The sequence below is a fragment of the Barbus barbus genome (assembly GCF_936440315.1).
Source record: "Barbus barbus genome assembly, chromosome: 25".
Taxonomy (NCBI): domain Eukaryota; kingdom Metazoa; phylum Chordata; class Actinopteri; order Cypriniformes; family Cyprinidae; genus Barbus; species Barbus barbus.
In genome coordinates, this window is record NC_136753.1 from 24,733,877 (window position 1) to 24,761,507 (window position 27,631).

General features: G+C 37.3%; 1 protein-coding gene across 1 annotated transcript in view; it reads right to left on the reverse strand.

Moving 5' to 3' along the window:
- igfn1.4 (immunoglobulin like and fibronectin type III domain containing 1, tandem duplicate 4) overlaps positions 1-26,177 on the reverse strand; it is a gene marked incomplete at both ends in the record, with an annotated part of 31,909 nt that extends 5,732 nt beyond the window's left edge. Inside the window, 40 exons of the mRNA XM_079377987.1 lie at positions 1,307-1,627; positions 1,718-2,011; positions 3,875-4,067; positions 4,147-4,226; positions 4,302-4,430; positions 4,600-4,779; positions 4,866-5,165; positions 5,252-5,545; positions 5,655-5,796; positions 5,889-6,013; positions 6,150-6,605; positions 6,720-6,992; positions 7,079-7,247; positions 7,347-7,460; positions 7,672-7,861; positions 7,969-8,020; positions 8,307-8,406; positions 8,526-8,665; positions 8,931-9,053; positions 13,458-13,778; positions 14,403-14,696; positions 16,151-16,343; positions 16,748-16,827; positions 16,934-17,062; positions 19,145-19,324; positions 19,431-19,730; positions 19,872-20,165; positions 20,328-20,469; positions 20,571-20,635; positions 22,664-22,975; positions 23,788-24,060; positions 24,141-24,309; positions 24,394-24,507; positions 24,590-24,776; positions 25,084-25,129; positions 25,218-25,253; positions 25,334-25,433; positions 25,516-25,655; positions 25,819-25,941; positions 26,132-26,177. Coding sequence (XP_079234113.1) covers positions 1,307-1,627; positions 1,718-2,011; positions 3,875-4,067; positions 4,147-4,226; positions 4,302-4,430; positions 4,600-4,779; positions 4,866-5,165; positions 5,252-5,545; positions 5,655-5,796; positions 5,889-6,013; positions 6,150-6,605; positions 6,720-6,992; positions 7,079-7,247; positions 7,347-7,460; positions 7,672-7,861; positions 7,969-8,020; positions 8,307-8,406; positions 8,526-8,665; positions 8,931-9,053; positions 13,458-13,778; positions 14,403-14,696; positions 16,151-16,343; positions 16,748-16,827; positions 16,934-17,062; positions 19,145-19,324; positions 19,431-19,730; positions 19,872-20,165; positions 20,328-20,469; positions 20,571-20,635; positions 22,664-22,975; positions 23,788-24,060; positions 24,141-24,309; positions 24,394-24,507; positions 24,590-24,776; positions 25,084-25,129; positions 25,218-25,253; positions 25,334-25,433; positions 25,516-25,655; positions 25,819-25,941; positions 26,132-26,177 — 7,219 coding nt within the window. The remainder of the gene's footprint in view (positions 1-1,306; positions 1,628-1,717; positions 2,012-3,874; positions 4,068-4,146; positions 4,227-4,301; positions 4,431-4,599; positions 4,780-4,865; positions 5,166-5,251; positions 5,546-5,654; positions 5,797-5,888; positions 6,014-6,149; positions 6,606-6,719; positions 6,993-7,078; positions 7,248-7,346; positions 7,461-7,671; positions 7,862-7,968; positions 8,021-8,306; positions 8,407-8,525; positions 8,666-8,930; positions 9,054-13,457; positions 13,779-14,402; positions 14,697-16,150; positions 16,344-16,747; positions 16,828-16,933; positions 17,063-19,144; positions 19,325-19,430; positions 19,731-19,871; positions 20,166-20,327; positions 20,470-20,570; positions 20,636-22,663; positions 22,976-23,787; positions 24,061-24,140; positions 24,310-24,393; positions 24,508-24,589; positions 24,777-25,083; positions 25,130-25,217; positions 25,254-25,333; positions 25,434-25,515; positions 25,656-25,818; positions 25,942-26,131) is intronic.
- Positions 26,178-27,631: the final 1,454 nt, after the last annotated feature.

Below are 27,631 nucleotides of genomic sequence, written 5' to 3' on the forward strand. Positions count from 1 at the left end.
GGGGAACCATGCTGAGATTGGAACTATTTAGGTTGCAATCTGAAACAGTAGGCTACTATCCATTTCCTCACGCTATCACAGGCATGGATATCATGACACTGTACTGGTGAGGGCTCCATATCTTGTTGGAATATTCTAAACTGTAATTTCAATGAGAAGGGAATGTGTGTGAGAATAAATGTCTGTGAAACTTTTTCATGTCCAAGAATGTCCTGAAGCGTTCACTAGTTCATGACTGAATCATTGGGGATGACATTTAAAGTCTCAAAGAATAACATGATAGAAAGTATGCTTGTCAGAAAATGTTTATTTGCATATTGGGAAGTCATATACACTTAAATGCTTTCCAACTTCTTTTTGTAGTAGTAGGCTACACATCCCTTGGTATAATAGCAAATTCTGTGTCTTCTCAATTGCAAGCATAGCTATGTTCATTTATATGCATGCACTGTCCTAGCTTAAAATGCATGCAGGAAATTAGTTGTGGCAGAAGCAGAGCAAAAACTAGCATGTCCAGTGGAGTGCAGATCAATCTGAAATACACAGTAGAAAAAAGGAGAAAGAATAAAATTAATGACCAACTATTTTATACAAACATGATATTTAAGAGTTTTTTGTTATTGTGGTAAACCTTAGTATCTTTGTAAAAGCTGAATAGAAAAATGTGATTGTAAAAGTAATTTGATTTTGATTTACATATGTAATGCACTGACCAGGGCTTTTCATATACTTTTTCAGAAAGCCAAATTTAGTTTATTTTTTGGAGTAATTGTCAGATCTTAGCAATTTCATTTTCATGACAGAAACATACTTTATGCAGGTCTCATTCTAGGTACTCGGGCATAATTTTGTGTTATTGAATTTCAAAATAAGTCATGTTGCAATTGATAATGCAATGCAAGTACACACAGTATTCAGAGCTTTGTCAAAAGGACACTGTAGAGGACGTTCGTGTAATCTGTCTTATACAATTAGTTTATTTTATTTTTTTTTTTTAAATTGCTGACTGCTGAGTGCTTCTGAACTCACCATAGAGATTTGCACAGAAAGTGCTCTAATGCATCAAGCGGTGCAGCTAATTTGTCTAAATCAATCTGTGACCGCATAAAAATGATTGACGGTCCATATTTGCCCCGCAGGTCACTTTTTGACGAGCTCTGGCATAGGCTGTAGTCCATTTGCATTACGTAACCATGTTGAAAATTATTAGCAATGTGACTGTTCACAAAGGACAAACCATCATGTAAATCAGGTGACTGTGGTAAACACTTCTCAAGCCTTGAAATGAACACTGCAGCTGTCATACCTTTCACTTTTAATGTAGAAGAACATTCTGCCCTGCCAAATGGGTTGACTGCCACCACTTTGTACTCGCCACTATCTTCAGGCCGAACTCTGAGGATGTACATAGAGCAGACACCAGATGCGTTTGTGATGTAGTAGTTGTTGTCGGAGTTGATGTAAATCCCATTATGGTACCATGCAATGTATGGGCTGGGGCAGCCACGGACAGCGCAGGTCATGTAGCACTGGTATCCTTTTGGTGGAGTGTGTGGTTTCAGTGGAACCAGGATGGATGGTGGCCTTTCCAAAGTGACCATGGCTGACACAGTTGAGGGCATTGGAACTAGTTGGTGGGAAGGAAAGAAGAAAAAGCCCTAAGTACTTAGCATTGTGCAAAACAATAAGCTAAACTGGTAGTGGTCCTGCTACCCACCTTTATTGTTGTTTACGCCCCATGTTGGTGATTTTGAAGGATCAGAAAGTCCCATATCATTTTTTGCATAGACTCTAAAGTGATATTCTTGACCTGGTTGAATGCTGGTAGTGTAGGTAGTACAGAGAAGGTGGTCGGCTATTCTGCGCCAAATGCGTGTGTTGGAGTTATATTCTTCCACCACGTAGTGCAGTCGGTCATCTTTGTTGTGGTCTGGAGAAGGAATCCATGAGATAATGACTTTGCCATAAACCACCTGTTCTAGCTCCACTGGGCCTGGGGGCTTGGGTTCATCTGTAGCCACATAAAGTAGGATTATTTGATAGGAATATAAATATCTATGCAATAGTTTCTTTCACTTATGAGTAATGCTTTATTTCTTTGAAATGTTCTTTTCTGGTTTGTTGTCTCTGAAGGTGTGGTCTCGCCTAGGCTTAAAGCATGAAACATTACTTTGAACAATGAATATTTACAATATACAGGTCCTTTTCAAAAAATTAGCATATTGTGATAAAGTTCATTATTTTCTGTAATGTACTGATAAACATTAGACTTTCATATATTTTAGATTCATTACAACACAACTGAAGTAGTTCAAGCCTTTTATTGTTTTAATATTGATGATTTTGGCATACAGCTCATGAAAACCCAAAATTCCTATCTCAAAAAATTTGCATATCATGAAAAGGTTCTCTAAACGAGCTATTAACCTAATCATCTGAATCAACTAATTAACTCTAAACACCTGCAAAAGATTCCTGAGGCTTTTAAAAACTCCCAGCCTGGTTCATTACTCAAAACCGCAATCATGGGTAAGACTGCCGACCTGACTGCTGTCCAGAAGGCCATCATTGACACCCTCAAGCAAGAGGGTAAGACACAGAAAGAAATTTCTGAACGAATAGGCTGTTCCCAGAGTGCTGTATCAAGGCACCTCAGTGGGAAGTCTGTGGGAAGGAAAAAGTGTGGCAGAAAACGCAGCACAACCAGAAGAGGTGACCGGACCCTGAGGAAGATTGTGGAGAAGGACCGATTCCAGAGCTTGGGGGACCTGCGGAAGCAGTGGACTGAGTCTGGAGTAGAAACATCCAGAGCCACCGTGTACAGGCGTGTGCAGGAAATGGGCTACAGGTGCCGCATTCCCCAGGTCAAGCCACTTTTGAACCAGAAACAGCGGCAGAAGCGCCTGACCTGGGCTACAGAGAAGCAGCACTGGACTGTTGCTCAGTGGTCCAAAGTACTCTTTTCGGATGAAAGCTAATTTTGCATGTCATTCGGAAATCAAGGTGCCAGAGTCTGGAGGAAGACTGGGGAGAGGGAAATGCCAAAATGCCTGAAGTCCAGTGTCAAGTACCCACAGTCAGTGATGCTGGTGTTGGTCCACTGTGTTTTATCAAGGGCAGGGTCAATGCAGCTAGCTATCAGGAGATTTTGGAGCACTTCATGCTTCCATCTGCTGAAAAGCTTTATGGAGATGAAGATTTCATTTTTCAGCACGACCTGGCACCTGCTCACAGTGCCAAAACCACTGGTAAATGGTTTACTGACCATGGTATTACTGTGCTCAATTGGCCTGCCAACTCTCCTGACCTGAACCCCATAGAGAATCTGTGGGATATTGTGAAGAGAAAGTTGAGAGACGCAAGACCCAACACTCTGGATGAGCTTAAGGCCGCTATCGAAGCATCCTGGGCCTCCATAACACCTCAGCAGTGCCACAGGCTGATTGCCTCCATGCCACGCCGCATTGAAGCAGTCATTTCTGCAAAAGGATTCCCGACCAAGTATTGAGTGCATAACTGAACATAATTATTTGAAGGTTGACTTTTTTTGTATTAAAAACACTTTTCTTTTATTGGTCGATGAAATATGCTAATTTTTTGAGATAGGAATTTTGGGTTTTCATGAGCTGTATGCCAAAATCATCAATATTAAAACAATAAAAGGCTTGAACTACTTCAGTTGTGTTGTAATGAATCTAAAATATATGAAAGTCTAATGTTTATCAGTACATTACAGAAAATGATGAACTTTATCACAATATGATAATTTTTTGAAAAGGACCTGTATATTTGCAACAGATTGTATGCAGCACAGCACTAAACTTGTTTACATTGTGTGATCACAGCTATATCATTTACATCAAATGCAGCTTACCTGTTACTCTGACCTCTATGTCAAAGCTGGCTTGCCCGCTTGAGTTTTTAGCCACAATGGTGTAGACTCCTGAATCTGAGTACTTTGAGGAGGGTATGACAAGCGTGCAAGTGCCATCAGCATGAATGATCTTGTTCCAGGGAGATACAGGTTCCCCATTCTTAAGCCAAGTAATGTCTGGCGGTGGAGAGGCCTGTGTGCCGAATATCAATTTCTATCTTTTTGAAGAAGGTAAATAAGTAAATTGTGGATATGTAGATGTGGATCTTTACCTCATAATTAATTTTGATTCTGACAGAATTTCCTGATCTCACAACCATAAAGTCTTCAGGATCTTTGAAATGGGGCTTCACTGAAAACAATTGTTTGAAATCAGTAAAGATGTTTGAACTTAACTTGATTTCTTAATCATGTGACTGTGACTTACTGTTGGGGTTTTTAGCGCAGACCATCATAGAAGGAGCACTGGGTTCTCCAGGCCCAGACATATTAATGGCTGTTACTCTGAACTCATACTCTGACCCCTCTGACACGTCCTTAACTGCATACTTCAGATCTGTAAGAGGTAGAGACCACTTACAATATATGTATTTTGCGGTTAGGTGCTTGCTAATGGTTATTATCATTGATTTGCCATAGCAGTTGTTTTCCAGACTCAACATTTAGTGGAGCTGGAAGTCAGTGCCTTTCATTCAGTGTGGAGCTTTGAAATAAAAAAAAAATACCTTGGATAGGGTCCTTAACTGGGTTCAGGGTCACCCACTGGTTTGTATCTTTCTTGCGTTTCTCTAGCTGGTAGCCCAAGATTTTATTTCCTCCATCTTTCTCTGGTGGGGTCCATGTTAGGTTTATACAGTTTTTGAGTGCACTGACCACCTTTGGCGTGCCTGGTGGACCAGGGAACACTGCCAACACATAGGTGATATAAATATTAGATGACTTCAGTATTTCTCATGTGAAAAAAATAGCAGTAAAGACTTAAGGAGTTTACTTAAAGAACCAGCCATGATTTTTTTAGTCTCCATCGCTTCACTGACGCCCTCAAGATTCTCAGCATAGATGCGATAGATGTACGTCTTGCCAAGAGACACGTTTTTGTCTCTGAAGGTTAGATGGTTAGCTGAAATATCCCCAACCCTTTTCCAGGTATTCTGCCCAACCTGTTGACGCTCAATTATGTAGTTAGTCACTTCTGATCCACCATCATCTTTCGGAGGATTCCATTTCAGTTCAAGGACTGAGGATGTGCTTTCATTCACTTCTAGTGGGCCCTGTGGTGGACCTGGCCTGTCTGTCAGGGGAACAGATGTGTGTTACTTAAAATATAGTAGTCTGTTTGTTTTGGTAACAGTTTAATTGCAGATATATTGTACTCACCTAGTACTTTAAGGCTTGACAAAGCTTCAATAGAACCAAAATGATTTTTTAGCTGGATTTTGATTTGACCAGTGTCCGATCGTAGGCAATCTTTTATTTGAAGACGACTGTGGTTTGATTCCTTCACCACTTTCACCGAACCACCATCAAGAAGCTCCGAGCCATTTTTAAACCATTTAATCTCCAGTGAAGCTTGTGGAGGAAATGACATCTTAAAAGATGCACTCTGGCCTGCTTTCACTATCACAGGGTTGGAGAACTTTTGCAAAGCATCAGGGTCGAATTCTGGAAGATCTGGTAAAAATAGAAGCAATATACAGCAGAAAAGATTATTGTAATGGCCAAACTGACAGTAATTTCCTCGTGCTAGCCAAATGTAAAAATGAAAATTTAACATGATTACCTCCAACTCTCACCATGGCCTCTGTCTTGCAACCATTCACCTCAAAATGATACAGACCTGCATCAGAATCCTTGCAATTCTGGATAATGAGCTTATGTGTACAACCATCCTTAGAGATCACCACTCCATCATTGGAAGTCAGCTGATGAAAAAGATTTATATTAATATTAAACTCTGTATTTGTCAGTGAAAAGTGAACAGTCAGTGACATATTGCTACGATACACAAACATACCTTATTTCCATCTTTATACCACGCACCATCAATTTTGTCAGTACTTAGTTTACACACTAGCTCTGCAGGTTTGCCACGGAGAGCATTTTTGTCTGTTAAGCCACTTGCAAAGTGCACTTTATCATCTGGAACGAATGCATTTGAATGAATTATAATAACTTGTTTCCATGAACAACTTATCAAGACTAAGTGATAAGTTGTTCATGGAAATTAAATAATAAGCAATGTAAAATGCTGACAACAAGTTTGTCATTAGCATACCTGTACCATCTCCACCAGATCCAACCACAGCTGACTGGCCTCCCAGTCCATCTGCTCCCAAACCCATTCCAGAATCCTTTCCACTCTTCCCACTTCCATCTTTACCATCTCCTCCTTGTCTGTATTTCCCTGTCGCATCTCCTCCAAGTCCGTTCCTTCCACTTCCGTCAAGTCCTCCAAGGCCACCTTGTCCATACTTCCCTGTCGCATCTCCTCCACATCCATCTCTTCCATCTCCGCCAAATCCTCCATGGCCATCCGCTCCATCACCACGACCATCCGCTGCACCACCATGGCCATCAGTTCCATCACCTCTCCCATCTGTACCCTTGCCACTCCTGGTTGCTTCATCTTTTTCTCTTTGCAGTCTGGCCTGTTCATCTGCCAGACGTCTTGCAAGATCATCTGCTCCGTCCCTTGCAGCACCTCGACCTTTTCCCTTGGCGTTAGGGTCCTCTGATGTGCATAGAGCATAACAAAGAATAATAGATCATTGGCCTGTTTGATATACATGGCAGTGTAAAAAGTATGCTGAAAGAGGATGTTTCTTTGGTCTTCTTGAAGACTTACCATCAACAACAAGGGTGGCCCTGGATGATTTAATCCCAGCAATAGCTGTGTACACGCCCTTGTCCTCTTTTTTGCAGTTCTTTACTACCAATCTGTGGGTGAGCTTGTCTTCAGAGACTGTGATATTGTACTTGTCTCCATGCTCAACAGAGATGTTATTGGCACACCAAGTGATTTGAGGTACAGGGCCAGAAAAAACGCCCTCAAACACTGCATCCTGCCCCTCAACCACTTTAGCATTTTTTAGCATACTATCAAATTCCACATCAGGAACTGTAGGGAAATGATTAATAAAATGGATGTAGAGATGTACTTTACAGTATTTTATTTGAAATGCTAAAAATGAAATGCTTTCTTACTTGCTAAAGTCGTTGAAATAATGTTGACATCTTCAACATCCACTTGGTATAGTCCGCCATCATTTAAGCCAAGATTGTTTATGCTAAACTTGTATTTATCACCTGTTTTCTTCATATTGTGTTTGGAGGAATCATCAGTTCCATTACCATAATCAAGCATTTCACCATCCTGGAAAGAGTGAAGGGTTTTAAATATGCTTTTGTTTGTTCTAGATGACATTGTTTTTTTGTTTGTTTTTTTATCAGTGTAAAAACCATTTGAACTTACTTTGTAGAGATAAATTTGACTGTTTGTGTCCTTAAGCTTCATATCAAACTCAAACTCAGCTCTGCCACTTGTCTTCACTTCAATCTGCTTCATATTTTCAACATTTTCAACCACCTATAAGACATAAAACATGTGAGTTGAGAAGTAAATTTAAAACTTTACTGAATATACTTAAAAAAAAAAAACACTAGAAATTATTAGAGAAATTGGCTGTTGCAATTACAGAAGGGTGTCTCAAGGCAGAGTCTCAACTCAAAATGATTGGAAATTGACTGACAAATCTAGCGAGACACCAGAACGAGATGATTGAATTGCTGACAAATACCTTTGCTTGTTCATCCTCCTTCTCCTTTTTCTTCAGGTTAAGCTGTTTAAGCATCCACCGATAGTCAGTGACTCCAAATTCTTGACAGATGCGCTCATAATCAGATTTTTTGGCACTTAGCATCACGTCCCAGAATTTTGGATCAATCTCTCCCTCTTTCTTGGGTTTTTCTTTTCTCTTCTTGACAATTCTAGACAGAAAGATTTTCATTTTGATGAAAGAAAAAAGTGACTTTGATTTATAATAGAGATTTCTTAAACACTTGATTCCCTAACAATTGAGAAGTTAAACAATTACGTGGTTTTCCTAAGCATTTTCCTGAAGTCCTCAGGATCGTTGGTTTGGTTATCTTATCAAACAAAACAGAATACACCATACATTATCAATATGGCATGTAAATAAAATGCCCCTCTTTACATTTATTTTATATTTCAGGATTAACATATCCACCTTTTTTTAATGCGCCACTTGACTTTTTCTTGAATCCAACTAAAAGACAAAGAAAGGAACTACCATAAGAACATTGCATAAATATGAGCATGCATTCAGATTATACAACAGATCTAATTGCCTAGATTTGATTATGGTAATATTCTTGAATATTGTGCTTTTTCAAATGAAAATATATTGCCTACCTGCAAATACACTCAATGTAGCTGTGCACATGGCTTTTCCCAATTGATTTGTTGCAAAACATTTGTACGTATCTGCTTGATCTACTTGCACATTTACTATCTGTTTGAATGCAACAAATGAAACAATAATTTGACTTTAGGAGGATCCATCATCATATATGCTGTACTGTATGATAATGTTGTAATTTCAGATCCAAAGGTTTGGCATTGGTATGTTACCTCTAGAACATGTTCTCTAGTCCTTTCATCATATCTTGGCTTATATTTTTCTGGATCAGAAGTGTCTCCCTTGTTGCGAGCCCATGTTACAGTTGGTGCTGGATCTCCGCTCACCACCGCTTTGAACATGGCCACTCTGCCTGCAGTTACAGAAAGGCAATCCATTAATCATATCTGAGGTTTATGCTTATGAAGGATCTACTACCCAGAAGGTACTACTTTTTCATTATAGCTAAATGACTTCTCAACTAACACATAAATGTTTAATTAAATCTACAGAATAGACAATATATCAGGTATTAGTGTGAATTTATGAACAACTGAATAGAACAAGTCTTTTAAATTTATATTTTTTACTTTTCTTAACAATAGCAATGCTTATTAATTATTATTATTATATTGTACCTTCTTGGACTGTCGAGGCAATTGGTTTTCTGGTGAAATCAGGTGTAGTTTTTCCACGTGGCAGTTCCTTGACATACTGGGTGATCATAACACCAGGCACTCTAGATCTCTTCTTGATCTCCACTTTAAAGATATACGCTTTAATCATTAATTTGCATCAATCATTACAATTATGTGTTTTATTAAACACTGAATGTTTTGTTTTTCTAAATAAGCCACACACATATACAATATGTTATTCAAAATAGAACTGATGTCTTTATTGCCTTCACTTGATATTTAACCACATGAGGGCAATATTTCCTTGGAAGTTTGGACCAAAACAAATAAGGAGGGACCAAAATAAAGGATAAATGTTTTAGGCGTGGTGGTGCATTTATTATGTGTGTGTCAAAGCTAAAATTCAGAGTGTTCTCTTAAGGATTGGCTTTTAAGACGGCAGGTTGATAACTCAGCAGCTGTTGAGATTTTGTAGCTGAAGCCTTCAAACACAATATGCCTAGGCCTTATTTTTTATTTGGGACATACATTTGTATTTTAAGTCATTAAATCATGCAAGTCATTGCAAATATAATGTTTTGATTCAAATATAACTTACCCTGACCGACAGCAATCTCTTCCACAGGCTGTGGCATCTTCAGAATGTGTTTTAATCTTGTTCCAATAGTCAAGAAATTAGGCTGCATATGGAAAACAGTATATATATTCTGTTATACATAATCATTACAACCAGCTGCTGTAAGTTTGTCTTTTATTACACAGTACACACACTAACTATAAGTAAGTGTTTTGAGAGTAAAGACAATTATGAGAGTCATATCATGAGATTAAAATTGTAATAATATGAGAATAAAGTTGTTAGGAAAGTAATATCAAAGTGATGTGGTCGAGAATAGCAAAGTGGAGCATGAATGTTTGTTTCTTCTGAATAAATTAAGTTCTTTGCAACTACTGAAGTGTTCAGATAGTAATAATTACTGTGCTGATGCGATGCACCACAAGACTTCTTTGTTTAGTAAATCCTGTAATTCAGTTGCATCCTTTTTAGATTTTTTGCTGTTGCTGCAGTGGCCTATTCATTTTATGAACTCATCTTGTAATATTGTGATTTTATTTCTCTCTAAATATTTCTAGTTTATTCATAAAACATTAGGCCTTAAATCTCATAAATATATGATTTTATTCTCACAAAATCATGCTTTATTTTTATTTTCATGAGGTACTAAAAAATCGATCTGTTTTCAGGTCTTGTTATTGTCTATTATTGATAAAGCTGTTGATGTAAAAATGTCACAATTTCCTTCATTTAGTAATAAAACCTACTGCATTTCTCAAATAATCATGATTTTCATTTAGGATAGATTAAGTCCTAAACCCCAGACAGAGAGTTTGCACCTCATTGCACCTTTATTTAAAGGTGTCCCTCTTTCTTTCCCCTAATGGCCCTAAAGAAGATATATCAGGCCGTGACCTTCAAAAAGTTGACCAATAAAGATATATTAAGAATTTGATTTGATACATATCACATGGTGCGTAATACTAGACTGGCAGTAAAAAACTTACTAGCATTCCAAGATTCACAGGATCCTCAGCAATGCTTTTACAAGGCCAAAGGGGAAAGAAACAGTTATCCAACATTTGACAGATCACACCCGAATAAAACTAAATTATGTGAACCGTAAACTATTCTTTCTACCTAGCTTAGAACCAAAAGGATCTGACACAGTCATCCGGTGCTTAATAACTGTGTCTTGCTGAGGGAAAAGAACATTTGAAATGACATTTTTTTAGTGGCTGAAGCAATGGCTTTGCACCATAAGGCTGGGATGATGATGTTCTGAGGTCCTAACCTTAACCTTTCATTCAGATTGCTCATCTTTCCTGAACATTTGTCAATCGATCTGGCGCCAAGCTCTACAGTCTATCCAAAAGCCTCCCCTTTTCACTTTATTTGTCTGGCTGTCTCATTTTTTTTATCTCCTGTGTACAAAACAAAGTAGAAAATCTAAAGCCAAATAAAATACATCAAAACAATAAATGCACTCAAGAAGCAAATGTAAGATTGTTAGTGTAGATTTTTGTTCTTCAATTACATTTATTTTACTTAGACCACTGGTAAATTGTAAAATTGACAGCCTCAGTTGCCATTTTCTTTCTTTTTATGTAAATGAAAGTGAATGCCTATCACTGTCTTTTGTGGAAGAAAGTAAGCCACAGAGGTTTGGAATGACATGAGGATGAGTAAATTAAATCTTGTTTTTTTTACAATATTACAATATATTGTTGGACTTGTTTTTTTTTTTTTTTTTTAAATAGATATATTTTCTGAAAACAAGTTGTATTATCTTTGCTTCTTATGTAAAAGTGTTTTTCTTTACCAGATTTCACAAGATTTACAAGAGGTTTGGATGTTTTGATTGGAAAATAAGACAAACATATTGATTCATTACAAATATTTTTAACAAAAGCTTGGATTTAAAAAAAATGGCATGCATTTTCAAATAGAAGTTTGTTTAATTCTGCATAACACATCCACTGGTTAACAATGATCAAATGGTTAAGTCAAGAGATGGCATGGATGAGAGTGATTCTCATAGCAGAGATTAATAATGCATGCCAGTAGATGACCACTTACAGCAGATATTCATGTGTCCTAACTCTTAAGAGGAAAAACCACTGCTTGTGTGGTGTAGCATATCACTCTCAGTGGTTTTCCCCTCAGTTTTACATGTGCAGCTGTTTTCCCATTGTGATAATAAAATCATGTGCTCAAAACCATTATTTTCAGCCAAATTTGTTTCCATTATTTATTCATAGTTCAAGGACTGATGAAATTCATAACTATGGGTGAGCTGTGAATTTCTTTTAGGAATGGTGAATTATTCCTTATCCGTTCCCTGTGCTGCATGTCAAAGAAAATGAAAACTCACCTTTAAAATCTCGCTGCTCCTTCAGCTTCGGCGTCAATGCTGCTTGTTCAGTTAAGAACATTGATGGACCGAATGGAAACCTTCCATGCAGTTGAATCAATCAGCTGTCACGTTAAAGCTTTTATTTGAGAAGCTGGGGTGGGGTGGATGTCCAGCCCATGAAGCAGATATTCATATTCATATATCATTTTCTGATCGTCAAGCTAAATTTGATTGTTTTGTGTGATGTCAGGCATTGCAAAAAAAGTTATCATGTTATTTTGATGTCCATCTTTTGAATTGAAGCTGATCTCAAAGTCTGACTGAAGAAAGCATCTACAAACAAGACATTGTTTATTAGTCATTATTTAACCAAACTGATTATGAACTACATCAGTAGTTCACTTATTTGCAGAAATGTTATGATTGCAATCGAAAAACTGAGTGAGTTTAGTGTTAAAGTCATATATATGTCCTAAATGTAGACACTTGCCCTATACAGGCTTTGCCATTTACAGTGGGATGACGATCTCTTGTAACATGACCGAACATATTGCATGTTTATTGGACAATTAAAGTGTATCTTAAATGGCTCTTAAAATTGAAGCATTTTTGCTGGTAAGAGTTCTTTGAGTGTGATTATTACAGATGATTTTCGACCATTGCATTTCGAAATGTCTAAAAGCTTTTACAGATATAATATTAGAGGCTTATATTGATATGAACACGGGCCTTGTAAAAAATATATATTCATGTGGCAGCATATTTCCCTCACAGCCCTGAGGGAAGGTTTCATTTTACATTGACAGGGGTTTACCAAGCTTGACGTGCCCAGACAGCTTGTCTCAAAGTCTGGGGCCAGGCAAATTGCAAGGACCTGTGCTTGAGTTAGCCTGGAGACATCTCAGGACTTCAGGAAATTGAGTAAACACAAACGTCACCCTATGACCTGAAACACCACCTGAAGCCACAAGGTAAGCAGCAAAATGAGTATGTTTATTCTTCAGCAAAGTCGTCGATAACTTGCATTACGTTTGTACAAAATCTATTGTATTTGGCCCAGGGCAGGTGATCTTTGCATTGGCATAGTAACGTAATTGAACCTTTTATGATATCCAATATGCCTTGTGTTCCATATCAAAAATCTTTTGTTGAATACATGTAGTGTAACAACCTCTGCTAAGAGTATCTCATGTTGATGCTTTTTTTTTTGTTGTTGAAAATTATCATCCAGAGAAGTGAGCAGAAAACTTTTTGTTTATATTTTATTTTTTCAATAAACACAGTTCACATTCAAGTCTTCTAGCTATAACAGCACTAATATGCTGTTAATCTGATCTAATCTCTGATATCTAATAAAAATATCACGAACGGTGATACACCAATATATCTCTTGGCAGTGTAGGGCTTTTTGCAGTGCATATTATTCCTAAGCAGCTCTACATAAAATTATTCACTATATATTGGTTTGCAGTACACCAGCTAGCTGGTTGTCAGCGTGCTGAATTTCAATCTGTAAATAAATCGAAAAGAGAATAAAGTCAGAATAAAAATGTAATTTATGATGCATTTCATGGTAGCAGTAACATATTCAAATATGGAAATAATCATTACGTACCTCTCACTGTTAGTTTGGTGGAACATTCAGCTTTGCCAAATGAGTTGACTGCCACCACTTTGTACTCGCCACTATGTTCTGGCCCAACTCGGATGATGTACATAGAGCAGACTCCATATGCATTTGTGATGTAGTAGCTGTTGTTGGAGTTAATGCAGATGTTGTTGAGGTACCATGCAACATGTGGTGTGGGGAAGCCACGGACAGCACAGGTCATGAATAGCTGAAAGCCCTGTGGTGGACTGCGGACTTTCAATGGAACCAAGATGGAAGGTGGCCTTTCAAATGTTATCATAGCTGGTGAGCTTGTGACTAGTGGCACTAGACATGAGAAAAAAGGATAGTTCAGCCAAAAATTTAATTTCTGTCATTGTTTGCTAATTCTCATGTCATCCCAAACCTGTAAGAGTATTAAAAAAAAGGAGAATTGTACTGCTTGCTCTTAATGTACTGCTATGATCAGATCATTGAGTCAGTGTGTTGAACTTTAGTCCAGATCAATCAGATTCATGAATGAATCATTCAGAGTAGTTTTGAAAACCGGATCACCCGAGTCATTGTAAAGATTGAATTCAAAATAATGATTTGTTAATGAACCAGACATCGCTATTTCTTTAATGCACCAATGAAAGTGTGTGAATCTCACGATTTTGTTATTTTGGTCTGTTTTTTTTCTTTTCTTTTTTTTTTAAGGCTTCAGAAGACCTGTAATATCATGCATCATCATGAACTACTTGTGTGGTGCTTTTACAGCCTTCTTTAATCTTGAAAGCCTCACAGTCCACATTCACAACTGCATAAAATGAGCAACCATTAAAAAACTCTTGAACATTTCTTCTCTTGTGTTTTATGGAAGTAAAAGTTGTTCAGGTTTGGAATTACATGAGAGTGAGTAATATGACAATTAAATGAGTGAGCACTTGTTTGTACTCTCCAGCAACCTACCTCTCAGCTCGTTAATACCCCACGTTGGTGATTTAGAGGGATCAGAAAGTCCCATATCATTTTTTGCATAGACTCTGAAGTGGTATTCACGACCAGGGTGGACAGAGGTAGTGTAAGTGTTGCAAAACAGACGGTCGGCAATTGTGTGCCAAACACGTGTGCTGGAGTTACATTCTGCCACCGTGTAGTGCAGTCGATCATCCTTCTCCTGGTCTGAAGATGGAGTCCATGTGATAATGACTTTGCCATAAACAACCTGTTCTAGCACCACTGGGCCCGGAGGCTTTGGTTCATCTGTAGCCAGAAGAAAAATAAAGAAAGCTTTGAAGCTGTAGGGGTTGGCGTGTGTGGCAATGAAAGTAATAAACTGGCACATGAAGGATTCAATGGAAATTGTGTACGCCAAAGGACCTTATAGCCAGTAGTGGTGCTAGTAGTCATTTAACCATTTAAACAGCCTTACAAAAAGTAGACTAATTAAAAATATTTGGTTATATATGAATTTACAGGGGCACTGAGAGTTGCTTGTTGACACAAGGGCACTGCCCCCGCTTAGAGCTACTCCTGCATGCAGCAAGGCCTAATTATTAGTGTGATAAACTGAACAGTGTAGTCACATTCACAGTGGTGATGCACTTTGGTCTGCTTTTTGCTCTCTGCATAATTTATAAATGCTACTTGAGGCAAGGTTTTGAAATATTCCACATATAGGATATACAAGGAGGTTGTTGATATGGCAGTAATTTAAGATGCTGTAAGTGATCTTACATTCTCAAACTACTTATACATTTGCATTAGTGGTGAGGCTACATAAGGGCCAGGTGGCACCAGCTCACTCAGATTGACGGCTGGTTCACCCAATCAAATGAATGACAAAATTGTTTTTTTTTTTGTTTTTTTTAGGAAAGAAGAAAAATCCTGCACACATGACAATAATAAATTAACATAAGTACTACTTGTTAGCTCGATGGTAAAAGAAAGATTTGTCAATCAGAGCAATCAATCTAGTCCAAGTGCACTCCCACTGTAAAATGTCACTGATTGTACTACCACCATACCTGAGATCCACATATATTTGTTGAACTTTCCAATGTTTTCAAATGATGTTGGAAAACACTGTATCATGATCATCGAGAGACAGTCGGATCCTGGATGGATCCTATATCTTTAGCAAAGCAGCATGTCATGCCACACCATGAGGATTACCCCAAGATCTATGTGTACTGTTATGTTGTGTTTGGGCTTGTTTGAATAGAGAACAACTGCTATAAATAAATGTAAGTGGTTTTCTAATGTCAGGTGAAGCTTTAAACCAAAACACCAATTGTGTACTTTGTTTTAATGTACTTTTTGTACTTCCGGTACTGTTTGGTCTCTACCTGAAACAATTATATTTGTTGTAATCTGCAAGTTGAGACCTTTTTAATGATATAGGACACACTATCGTTTATGTGTAATGCTCAACAGATAACATTTTCAAGTTTTTTTTAATTTAACCATATATTTTTTACCTTTTTCTCTTTCAACCAAAAACTGATAAGGCCATTTTAGTTGTTGAAATATGCATCCCCATTTATGTCATATGTATTGTAAAATTATGCACTTTAGTTTGAGAGTAGTAGTACTACCATATTTCATTAAGGTCCACTCACTTGATTTGTCACTGATTTGTTTATATCTGAAGATCTTGCAGTAATGTTCAGATATATTGTAAAATTCTTTCTTATTCTTTCAGATAATTGACTTACCTGCCACTCTGACCTGTATATCAAAGCTGGACTGTCCACTAGAGTTCTTTGCCATGATGGTGTAAACACCTGAGTCTGAATAGTTTGAGGAGGGGATGACGAGGTTGGACGAGTCCTCAACATTAATGATGTTGACCCAGGGGGATACAGGTTCATCATTTTTCAGCCATGTGATGTCAGGTTGTGGTGAGCCCTTGACATGAACAGTTTGAAAGGAAATGATAGAATAAAAATCATGACAGATTAAAAATATTGAGCTGAATTGACCCTTTGCTTCAGTAAGCCCGCCCCACCCCTTGGTTATTGTTGCTTGCTTAAGGCTGGAATGTACTATATGATTTTTGCCCAGATTTTTGGTCCAATTTACAGTTCGAACAAGTCAATACCAGTTGCCGAAAATCTGAGCCAGTTTTATCTGCAGTTAAATTATGTGGTGGCATGACTAAATACAGCAGAAACTGCGAGCACTTACCAAGTTATTAAGATTAATTTACATTGGGGCAAATGTACATGTTCTTACTAATATTAGACATGTTCATTTGGGAATGAGGGCTGACACATAGTTTAATCCCCAGCATGCACAATAAATCAAAGTACCTCATAATCGACTTTGATTCTGATAGAATTTCCTGCTCTTACAACCATGAAGTCTACAGGATCTTTGAAGTGGGGCCTGACTGAAAATGAATGGATGGAAAGTAGAAAGAAAGACAAGCTGTTCAATTCAGTTCAAAGTTGTACATTTATATTCTCTTTTAATAAACTATTATGAACAGAACTTACTATTGGGGTTTTTAGCGCAGACCATCGCAGAGGGAGCGCTGGGTTCTCCAGGCCCAGACATATTAATGGCTGACACTCTAAACTCATACTCTGACCCCTCAGAGACATCCTTAACTGCATACTTCAGAGCTGTGCGAAGCAGATTATTTTAATTGTCATAGTAGCACGTCAAGTAAAGCCAGTGACTTGATAAACAACATGTCTGGAGATGCATAATTAGTCTACTGTTATCTGCTGGTGGAGCCATGACACATTGGGCTGTTGTGCTCATTAAGAAACAGGTTTGAATCTAACCTTTTTCATGTAGAGCCTTTTTTTTTTTTAGAAAAAAATGTCAGTTTTAATAAAAAATGGTATGAACATTTATAAAAAGAAATCAAAGACAGTTATTAATTATAATTATAGGTGATATTGTGTTAATTCCATTAGGAGACAGGATGATTTGATAGAAGTGTATTCCTGGAATAAATGAAGAGTCTGTATACTTCATGTGTGAGGTAAGATCATCAGAACAGACAACAACTGTGCTTGAATTCAAGGAAATGTTTCTAGTTAATGAGACATTGCTGGTTTTGGTACGGCAGCGAGAGACAGCGGTTTGGATTCTGGTGTGACCAAGCAGCTGGGAAAATATGATGGAAATAGAGAGGCGGTAAGCTCTTGAAAATGACTGGAGGTTTATGTGAGAATTCATAAGAGGTGCCTCAGGTAAAGTGCTAGACCATTTAAAGCCTTACCAGGGGCTATTATAGGATTTCAGTGTTAGGGGGTCTGAACCTCTTACCTGGTCATGAGTTGTTGTGGCTCAGAGAAATAATTATTGCTTTGAGAGTTGCAGGTTAACCAATGTTTTCAGCAAATGTGAAGATACAGTAAATGGTATAATTACAGTTTTTAAGGAGGATTTCATGTCAACAGTTAAAATAATGATGACAAGTTGCAGCTTGATGTGCTCAAGTGTTTGGCTAGAAAGTACTCATGAAACACTGTTACTAAATACTGTATATTTATGACCCAGAAGAATATGTAAAGCAATAGAATATTCCAACATCAGGATTCAGAACATTCAAAAGTTTCTGTCAAGTGAAAGCTTCTCGGAAGACATCTAAGTGAACTAGTTTTATTTAAATCATAAATATTGTTTTATAGATTATTAATAAAATATGGCAGGATCAGTCTGACCACATTAGATTTCACTAACGGACAACAACGCAGTTTGACATTTTACAGTGTAGCAGTACTTTTTTTTTTTTTTTTACAAATGCTACAGTACTTCAAAGATCAGATCAAAGACTTTTTAGTCAGAAGTAATATGTTATGGCCATATAAGAACATTTAGACCCTCTCATCCAAAGCGGCATTTACTACTACTTATAGCTACCCTTGTAGTAATGATAATCTGAAGTTATATCTGAATTAGAGGTCATTTAATCATAAAACTATTGTTTCGTAATTACATAGATTAAAAGTACAGAAAAATAATTTCCATTTCCATTGAACCTTGCATCTGTCTTCAAATGAATGTCCTCTTTCTGGGCTTCAAACCCTGTAATTCTTGTTTAATTGTAACCTAACGATACACAGTAATTACAATCAAGGTTTTCCAGTTCACTTACTATACATTCATCTATTAGCTGGAAAGTTCATGACATTGATGTCACTTTAGCTATGTCCGCTCGTGATTTTTACTTGAACAACTATATAAAGCTGAATGGTAGGGTTTGAGAAGTGTTGAATAGCTTATTAAAATATGTAACTCTTGTCTAACTGTTGATGAACTAGAAACCCTTTGGTTTTGAATGTGAACTTCTCAGTAATTGGAGAAACCCCCCCCCCCGACTCAATGGAAAAATTTACCTGAGGTGACATTTGCAGGTATATAAAATGATATTACCTTGCTTCTCGCATGTTTTGTGACACTTTCAAAGTGAAATGTCCAGAAATGTCAGAAAATCCATGCATATGAATCTAGTTATGTGCATCAAAATGTAGCAGGGTACAAATCATGCACTGAAGTGTTTTGAGATCATATTATTGTGCAATGAACTGTAATTTAAAATCTGCCCCTGTGTGATCCTTCATGTGAAAAGCAATATAATATAATATAAGATTATTTAATTTGGAAACAGCAGTGAATTGTATGCAAGGGTACATTTTTGGAGTTTTACAGACATTTTTATTTTGTTTTGGAAATGTTGGGAAAACAGGTACCTGAAATCGGTTCCTTAGCTGGGTTCAAAGTCACCCAATGGTTTGTATCTTTCTTGCGTTTCTCTAGCTGGTAGCCCAGTATTTTGGTTCCTCCATCTGTCTCTGCCGCAGTCCATGTTAGGTTGATGCAGTTTTTGAAAGCGCTGACCACCTTAGGAGGGGCGGGTTGACCAGGGTAAACTGCAACATAGAAAGTTTTGATACTGTTTTGATAGAGAATTTGGTTAAGTTTTAATTTATTTATTTATAATATACATTAATCATAAGTACTCATGTAGTCTCTCACTCAGAGTTCCAGCCATGATGGTTTCTGTCTCCAGAGGATCGCTGATACCCTCAGAGTTCTCAGCATAGATTCGGTATATGTACTTCTTGCCATGGGACACGTTTCTGTCTCGAAAGGACAGGCGGTCGGCTGAACTATCGCACACTTTCTTCCATATACTCTGTCCCACTTGCTGACGCTCCACTAGGTAGTTGGTCACTTCAAAGCCACCGGTATCACTTGGTGGCTTCCATTTTAATTCAATGACAGAAGATGAGCTGTCAATCACTTCTACTGGGCCTTGTGGCGGACCTGGCTTGTCTGCAGTGGTACAAAGTTGTTTGAAATACTCAATGTGTCAGTTTAATGTTAATATATGAGCCTGTATGTAAAAGGCAGAAGGTTTATAAATATTTATTTCAGAATACATTCAATATAATACTCAGTGGAGTAGAAACATACCGACCACAATAAGCCTTGAGAAGGCCTCTGCAGTACCAAAAGTGTTTTTAAGCTGGATCTTAATTTCCCCAGAGTCAGATTGCAGGCAGTCTTTTATCTGAAGACGGCTCTGGTTTAGTTCCTTTACTACTTTTATGCTGCCACCATCAAAAAGCTCAGTGCCATCCTTAAACCAGCTGATCTTCGTTGGGTCTTGAGGAGGTAATGGCATTTTAAAGGAAGCAGTCTGGCCAACTTTAACTACCACATTTTTGGAGAACTTGTGGAGGTCATCAGGGTCGAATTTAGGAAGATCTGTAATATTTAAAAATGTTTTCATCACCGATTCAAAATGAACAATTACTCATTGTTTTAACAAACACATATGAGTCTGTTTTCTCTTTATGATATACAAAAACTCATTTGTATGTTATAGTAATAGTGTATCATTATGAAATGGAAAAGAAATAACAATACCTCCAGCTGTTGTCATGGCGTCAGTCTCGCACTCCATCACTTCAGCCAGATTCTGTCTTGAGTCTGAATCTTTGCTGCTTTGTATTGCTACCTTTTGTGTACCTCCAACTTTAGATATGCTTGCTTTATCTTTAGAAGACAACTAGCAAAAGTGATAGATGCAATATAAAGAGCAATTACCAAATACATTTTTAGAGCGATTAATAAATCAATAGAGTGTATACTAAAGTATCATTAATTCACCTTCTTCCCATCCTTATTGGATTTGCTGGCTTTTAAGTTATCGGCAAGGTCTGCTGATTCCATACCTATAATATGCAGAGAAATGTTAATGTATAATATATTTATTGATATAATAATAATAATAATAATTATTATTATTATTGTTATTAAATGCCTTTTGCACAGCTCATGTTAGCTTCACAAACAAATAATATAAACAAATACAAATGCAGCTGGAATACATTCGAAAACTAAGCTGGATTCTGCCTTAGAGTGAGTAAATTTATAGTTAATAAATAAATAAATGAAATGTTATTGTGATTTCTTGTTGATTGCAGCTTTATTTCTTTTAATTCTGAATTTATATCTCACAATTTGACTATTTCACATTTCACAAATGTTCACAATGTTCTTGAAATTGCAACTATATATTGCAGTGCATTTGATATATATATATATATATATATATATATTTTTTTTTTTTTATTTTTATATATATTTCTTTATCTCAAATGTTTTTGTGTGTGTGAGTCGGAAAGGGATTTATTTACAAGAAACATCACATCAAAAAATATTGGTCAGAAAAAAAGAAATAATATTGTTTCAAGACCATTGAGACTTTAGAATTTAAAAGAGCCCTGTTGTGAATCAGACAGTTATATGAGGATATGAAAATATGAGGGTGATGTGGGAAGATTGTTTGGTGTGGCTGACAACTGATGCATTGCAATCTGTCTGGGATTTTTAAGATAGAAGTCCAATTAAGAGAGAATTGAAATAGTGGAGGAAAGAGGTTATGAAGGCATGGACTAGAGATTCAGTGTCTTGGCCTTAGAAGTGGGAGGTGAAATGCAATATTGTGGAGGTAGAAGAACGCAGGTTTAGCAAGGAAGTTAATGTGGGCTTGAAATGTTAAAAGATTGTTTATTAATGGTTTATTATCAACAGTAGTTATAGTGTTCATTAGTATTAACACCACACTTTGTACTTTCTGGTTGAAGCTCATTGCTAAAATCCATAGTTCTTCGCAATATGCCTTTTGATTACATTTTTAGGGACTAAGAATGTGATGCATTTTCAAAAGAAAGGGTACTGAAGTACTGAAATTATGTATAAAATAATGAACTCATAATGAACAATGAAAAATATGCAAGTTTGCAAGTTTAAAGCTTGCTAGTTAATCACAGAGTTACCAAATGGAAATGTATTAAGGCAGTTGGCTAGATCAATTATATTTGAGTTATAAATCACTTGCCTAAACTGCCTAAATTACATCCCTTTGCCAGTAAGGAGCATTAATCTTGTCAACTGTTCCCTTCAGTATTATTATGGGCTGTGTCATTCATACAGTGCCACACTGTGGCTAAATGTGAATATGGCACTCAAATAATGTTAGGACTACACTTAAATCATATTAATTGAAGACAATGTACTGATGAGGAAATTAATGGCTGTTAATTTGAACAGTTATTATTTCTCATGTAGTGTTAAGTACACCATCAAATCTTATACCGGTCGAGTCTCCAGACAGCAGGGCTTCATCTGAACCCGCAGTCACACCTCCACTTTTTGACATTTTCTCACCTGAAAATCCTGACAGTCATTATGGAATCATTTGTATGCATGAATATAGACATTCACCTCGATATTACTTCTGGCTTTGGACTCTTATGTCACACTTGAACATTTATGGATGTCACTGCATGATTAGACATATCAATGCAACAGTGGTGTCTTTATGGGAAGTCTGGGAAGTCGTGGCCTAATGGTTAGAGAGTCGGACTTGTAATCCGAAGGTTGCGGGTTCGAGTCTCCGGCCGGCAGGAATTGTAGGTGGGGGGAGTGAATGTCCAGCGCTCTCTCCACCCTCAATACCACGACCCCCAACTGCTCCCCGGGCGCCGCAGCATAAATGGCTGCCCACTGCTCCGGGTGTGTGTTCACGGTGTGTGTGTGTTCACTGCTGTGTGTGTGCACGTTGGATGGGTTAAATGCAGAGCACGAATTCCGAGTATGGGTCACCATACTTGGCTGAATGTCACTTCACTTCACTTCACTTTATGTAGCAGAAGATAACATTTTCCTTATTTAATGAACTTGTGTGGTTCTCCTACCTTTCCCTGTGTCTTTTCCTCTAGTGTCTGTTGCACTCCTCGCCAGTCCAGTGTCTCCAGAGCCATCTCTCGTGACCTCTTCGTCTGCTCTGGAACAATCTCCAGGAGAAGATGCAGAACCGCCGCTGTCCACCGCACCTGCTGCCTCTTTCTCAGCGCTGGCTGTTTTGACAGCTGCAATTCTCTCATCTCTTTCCTTCTGTAGCTTGACCTGCTGTTCTGAAGCGATCTTTGCCAGGTCAACTCCTGCTCCTCCGGCTTGAGTTGTTTTTCGGGGTTTCTTTTTGCCCTTAGTATCTCGATTGTTATCAGCTGGTTCATGACAAAAGACAAACAGAACATGACAAAAAACAAAACAGAACAAGAAAACAGGCAAGAATATGAAATACGCACAATATACAAGTCTTATTAGATAAATTACTGTAATGTGAACTTGAACAGTGTTGGGGAACCTGTGGTTAACAACACTAAAATTCTATTAAGGGAAGGTTTTCTTTTTTTTTTAAGCATTCCATGGGCCCCCAAGTATAATCATCCTTGTGCAAGTGACCCCTATCCTAAACTTCAAAATGCAGCTATATATTGTTATTTATAAAGACCCAATTTGTATATATTTGTAAATTATGTTTTGGAAAATATTTACACTTTTACTGTAATTATTTTCTATTTCTACTATAGCACTGTATGGTTTGAAATTTGTTTGAATTTATTTCTTCTTTATTTTAAATAATATGTATATTAATAAATAATTAATTATTGAATTAATAATTTATTTAAATATTATTTTCTATGATTTTTAAAATATCATTTGAAAATGTAATACACTGATTTAAAAAAAAACATAAATGGCATGCTTTTGAGAACCCTACTGATGACTCATATGTGACTCATATGAATCAACTGATTGGCTAAAATGAATCAGACTTCCCCATTCTAATCAATAAAGAGAGCATTCTTTGATCATTTGTGTGTTTTTTTGCCTCGTAAGGCTGCACAATAGAATGTGACATAAAAACCTTGTTTATTTTTGGAAAAAAAAACTTGTTACTCGATAACAATCTTGAAAACATCAGATCTGCTGTAAAAAAAAAAGATGTTTTGAAAATGTTGAGATCATACTGCACCTTCCACTATCAGCCAAGCGTTACTGGACTTGATTCCGGCCACAGCCGCATAGATGCCTTTATCCACCTGCATACAGTCCTTCACCAGCAGCCTGTGGATCAGTTTGTCTTCGGATACAGTAATGTCATATTTGTCTCCCGGTTCTAATCGGTTATTCTTTCCGACCCACATGATTTTAGATAAGGGTTTAGAGAGGACGCACTCAAAAATGGCATCCTCCCTCTCCATGGGTTTTACATCCTTTAACTTGACCAGAAAGTCCACCACTGGAACTACAGGAAAGTGTTATTGGTTACTAGTAATCTGTTAAATATACTGCATCATAAACTAAGTAAGGTTGATTTGAACTTACTTTTAAATTCAGTGGAGAACACATTGACATCTTCTACATCTAACTGGTAAAGGCCAGCATCATCTGGGAAAAGGTCCCTAATTGTGAAAATGTATTTCTTGCCTACTTGATTCAGGTTGTGTTTCATTTCCAATTCGAGATCTTGAGAATATGGAATCATCTCACCATCCTGAGGGACACACCAAAAGCTCACAGACCAGAAGCTTGCACTGAAACCTGAGCTCTGATGTGTTATAATAACCAGTCAATTTACCTTGTAGATGAAAATTCTGCTACTGGCGTCTAGAAGGTTAAGATCAAGTTCAAAAGAAGCAGATCCATCAGGATTCACATCGATGTGTTTGAGGTTAGAAATACTCTTGACGAACTGTGAGTAAAAATATCATTACAATATCATTTCACGTTGAAAATGTATCTAAAAAAAACAAAGAAACAAATCAAAACCGTGCCTCTGCTTGCTCTTGTTCTCTCTCTCTTTTCATCTGATTCAGTTTCTTCAACATCCAGCGGAAGTCAGTCACCCCATATTCTGCACAGATGCGCTCATAATCTTTCTTATCGGCACTCAGCAAAATCTCCCAGAACTTTGGGTCAATTTCCTCATCTTTCCTTGCTTCGGTTTTAGGACGAACCTTACTGCAGGGTTGAGAGGTAATTCACAGTTGATTAAAGGAAAAGGTATGGCTATAGGATATGGGATATATTTTGGCAAAGGGTTGGGAAGGATATCAAACTTTTAAACCTAATTTCTTACAATATTTTTTTCTACCACTGGACTTTATTAAAGCTTTGGGGGAACCACGTCTCCCTATCTCTCCAAAACAGTTCATATAATTTCATATTTATTCATTTAGAATAAAAACAAAGATGTAGTACTTAATGCATTAGTCACAGAGATTGCCTAAAATAACTTTGTCTATATTTACAGCGTAAGATACAGCACCTTTTCCTTTTCAGGACAGCCTTGAGCTCATTTGGATCAGTTGCAGCTGAAAAATGCACGAGCGAAAAATCAAACCACTGATTTATAAAGCTGCATACAGCACATAAGGTATCACACATGTTATTAATACTCACTGGACTCCTGGTTTGCTTTGTTCTTCTTGAATCCCACTAAATAGAAAATGCCACATTACAGATGTTTGGGGCCACGAATTGCTGTGTTAGGAATGGAAACATCTAAATTTTCATACCTTCAATGATGTTCAGCATAACAGTGACCATAGCCTTTCCAAATTCGTTAGTAGCAAAACATTTGTAGGTGTCTGCTTGGTCTGGAGAAACATTGGGCATCTAAAAAAAGAGTGCAAGGTTTTTAACTTGGAATATTCATTCAGGAATGTCTTTTGTGGGATGAAACAGAAACTCAGCTCACCTCAATAGTGTGTTCAGCAGAACTTGGGTCAAACTTGGTTTGATATTTCTGTGGATCTGAAATATCCCCATTGTTTCTGGCCCATGTTACAGTAGGGGAGGGGTCACCCACTACAATGGCCTTGAAAATAGCCAGTTTACCTGCAAGTTTACAAAACTCTCTTGATTGTGTTCACTGGACATTTATATGGGAGATATTGGTTTATGTAATTAATTTGATTAATTAGTTGATATGTCATGTAATTAATTAAAGAATGTTGTGTGTGTATAAAAACACATGTAAGCAAGGACAACATCAGCATACCTTCTTGAATGGTAAGAGCTATAGGTTTGCGGATAAAATCCGGATGGCTCTTTCCCTCAGGGATTTCTTCTATGAACTGTGTGATCATGACTCCTGGGACTTTGGATCTCTTTTTGATGCCCACTAATGACACAGAATGTGTAAATATTAATACAGTGACTTTTTTGAATAAAACATAACATGTTACATTTCATTTTCACTAGTATAAAATGTATGTGTATCTGTAAACCCTGGTTTAATTTATTTCAATAATTTTTAACTTGGAATTAATTTATTAAAAATATACATATTAATAAAAACATTGAGACTTTACCTTGCCCCGTTGCGGTCTGATCAGACACTTTTGATTTCTTCCACATTTTGTTTATGGCCTTCTGATTTCCTCAGCGTTCGGCTTTAATACAGTTTTGTCTGCATACAGAAAAATATTACAGGTAAAATGTTTATTTACAGAAAGAACGAGATTTGAGTTGTTTGATCATTTAAATTATAGTGGATGATGGTAACTTAATGAGGAAAAAAATCAGTTGGTGTTTTTAGTCTGGTGTTGTAGCTTTTTCATATCTTTCATTTTCATTTCTTTCATGATTGCAAATAATGTACATTAATAACCTGTAGGGGTAATCACCAGGGCTGGTAGTGCTAAATTTAGGGTCATTTATCAAACTCGAGCAGTGAAAGATTTGTAGATTTACCAAGCAAGTAAACCATTTCTGATGACGGATGATAAATTGTCTGTAAATTTGTATTTCTGAATAACCGTCATGCTCATACTGACCATTGATAGATAGGGATCCGCCTGGTGACAAGAAAAAAAATTGGTCTCTACACTGAAAGTATGACCTGTAATTTTTGAAACAGTGCCACTGTCATACCAGAAATTGCTTTGCGGGATAATAGCGAGGCTTCGCTGAAGAAATTGTTGAGGCGGAGTGAACGCAAAGGTTGATAGAAGGTTTTTTCTTTTTTCGGAAACCATCAGTCCACAGAATAAGACCACTTGTTGTCACAGGAAATATTATTCTACAACTTGACATGTTGCACACATGATTTTTTCTCCTTTTTTTGAAATTGCAGTATGACTTGATTTGATAAACGTTTAATCAGATCTGACCAAAAACACATTTCGCAAATAATTTTTAACCTACACTGAAGTGTTTATGCATATTTAATATTATAAATGTCGAGAAGTTGCTGGCCTTGCATGCTTCAAACCACAAGTGCATGTGAAATCTATGCAAAGTGCCCTCTGTAAGATTTCTAAGTGATTGTATGCCTTTCAAACTTGACCATGTTCATCAAGCCGGTAAACAAGGTGCTAATCTTAATATCATAACCTCACAACAGGCCCGCTGCCCTCCGTGACTCCGCTAATCAAACGTTCTCAGTCTGTAAATCATTCACCTTGTATTTCTAGAGTCTCTTAAGATCACTTGATCACTAGGTCCCAGCATCACTGAATTACAGCTGATGACAATGTTTTTCTGGCACCTTCTATGTAGTTAAAACCCCTGCTGTGCAAATGATTCACTGAAATATCACCCGTCTCTTGAACAGAATCCAAATGCTGTCCGACGGGGCCGATCTCAGCAAGACTCTAGCGTGGTCACGAGTTTGGTCAGACAGTGTATGGTAAGTTCTTTTAACAGTCTTCTCAAAGGGAATGCAAACTCTCCCTATTGATGTCAGACTTTTTTTTTTTTTTAACAAGGATTTGAGCCAGGTGACAGAAAGTGACATTGAGTTAAAGAGGAGCCCCGCCTGTCTCCGATCATTTGCCTTGCCGTGTATGATGGGAGAAGTCAGCAGGTGT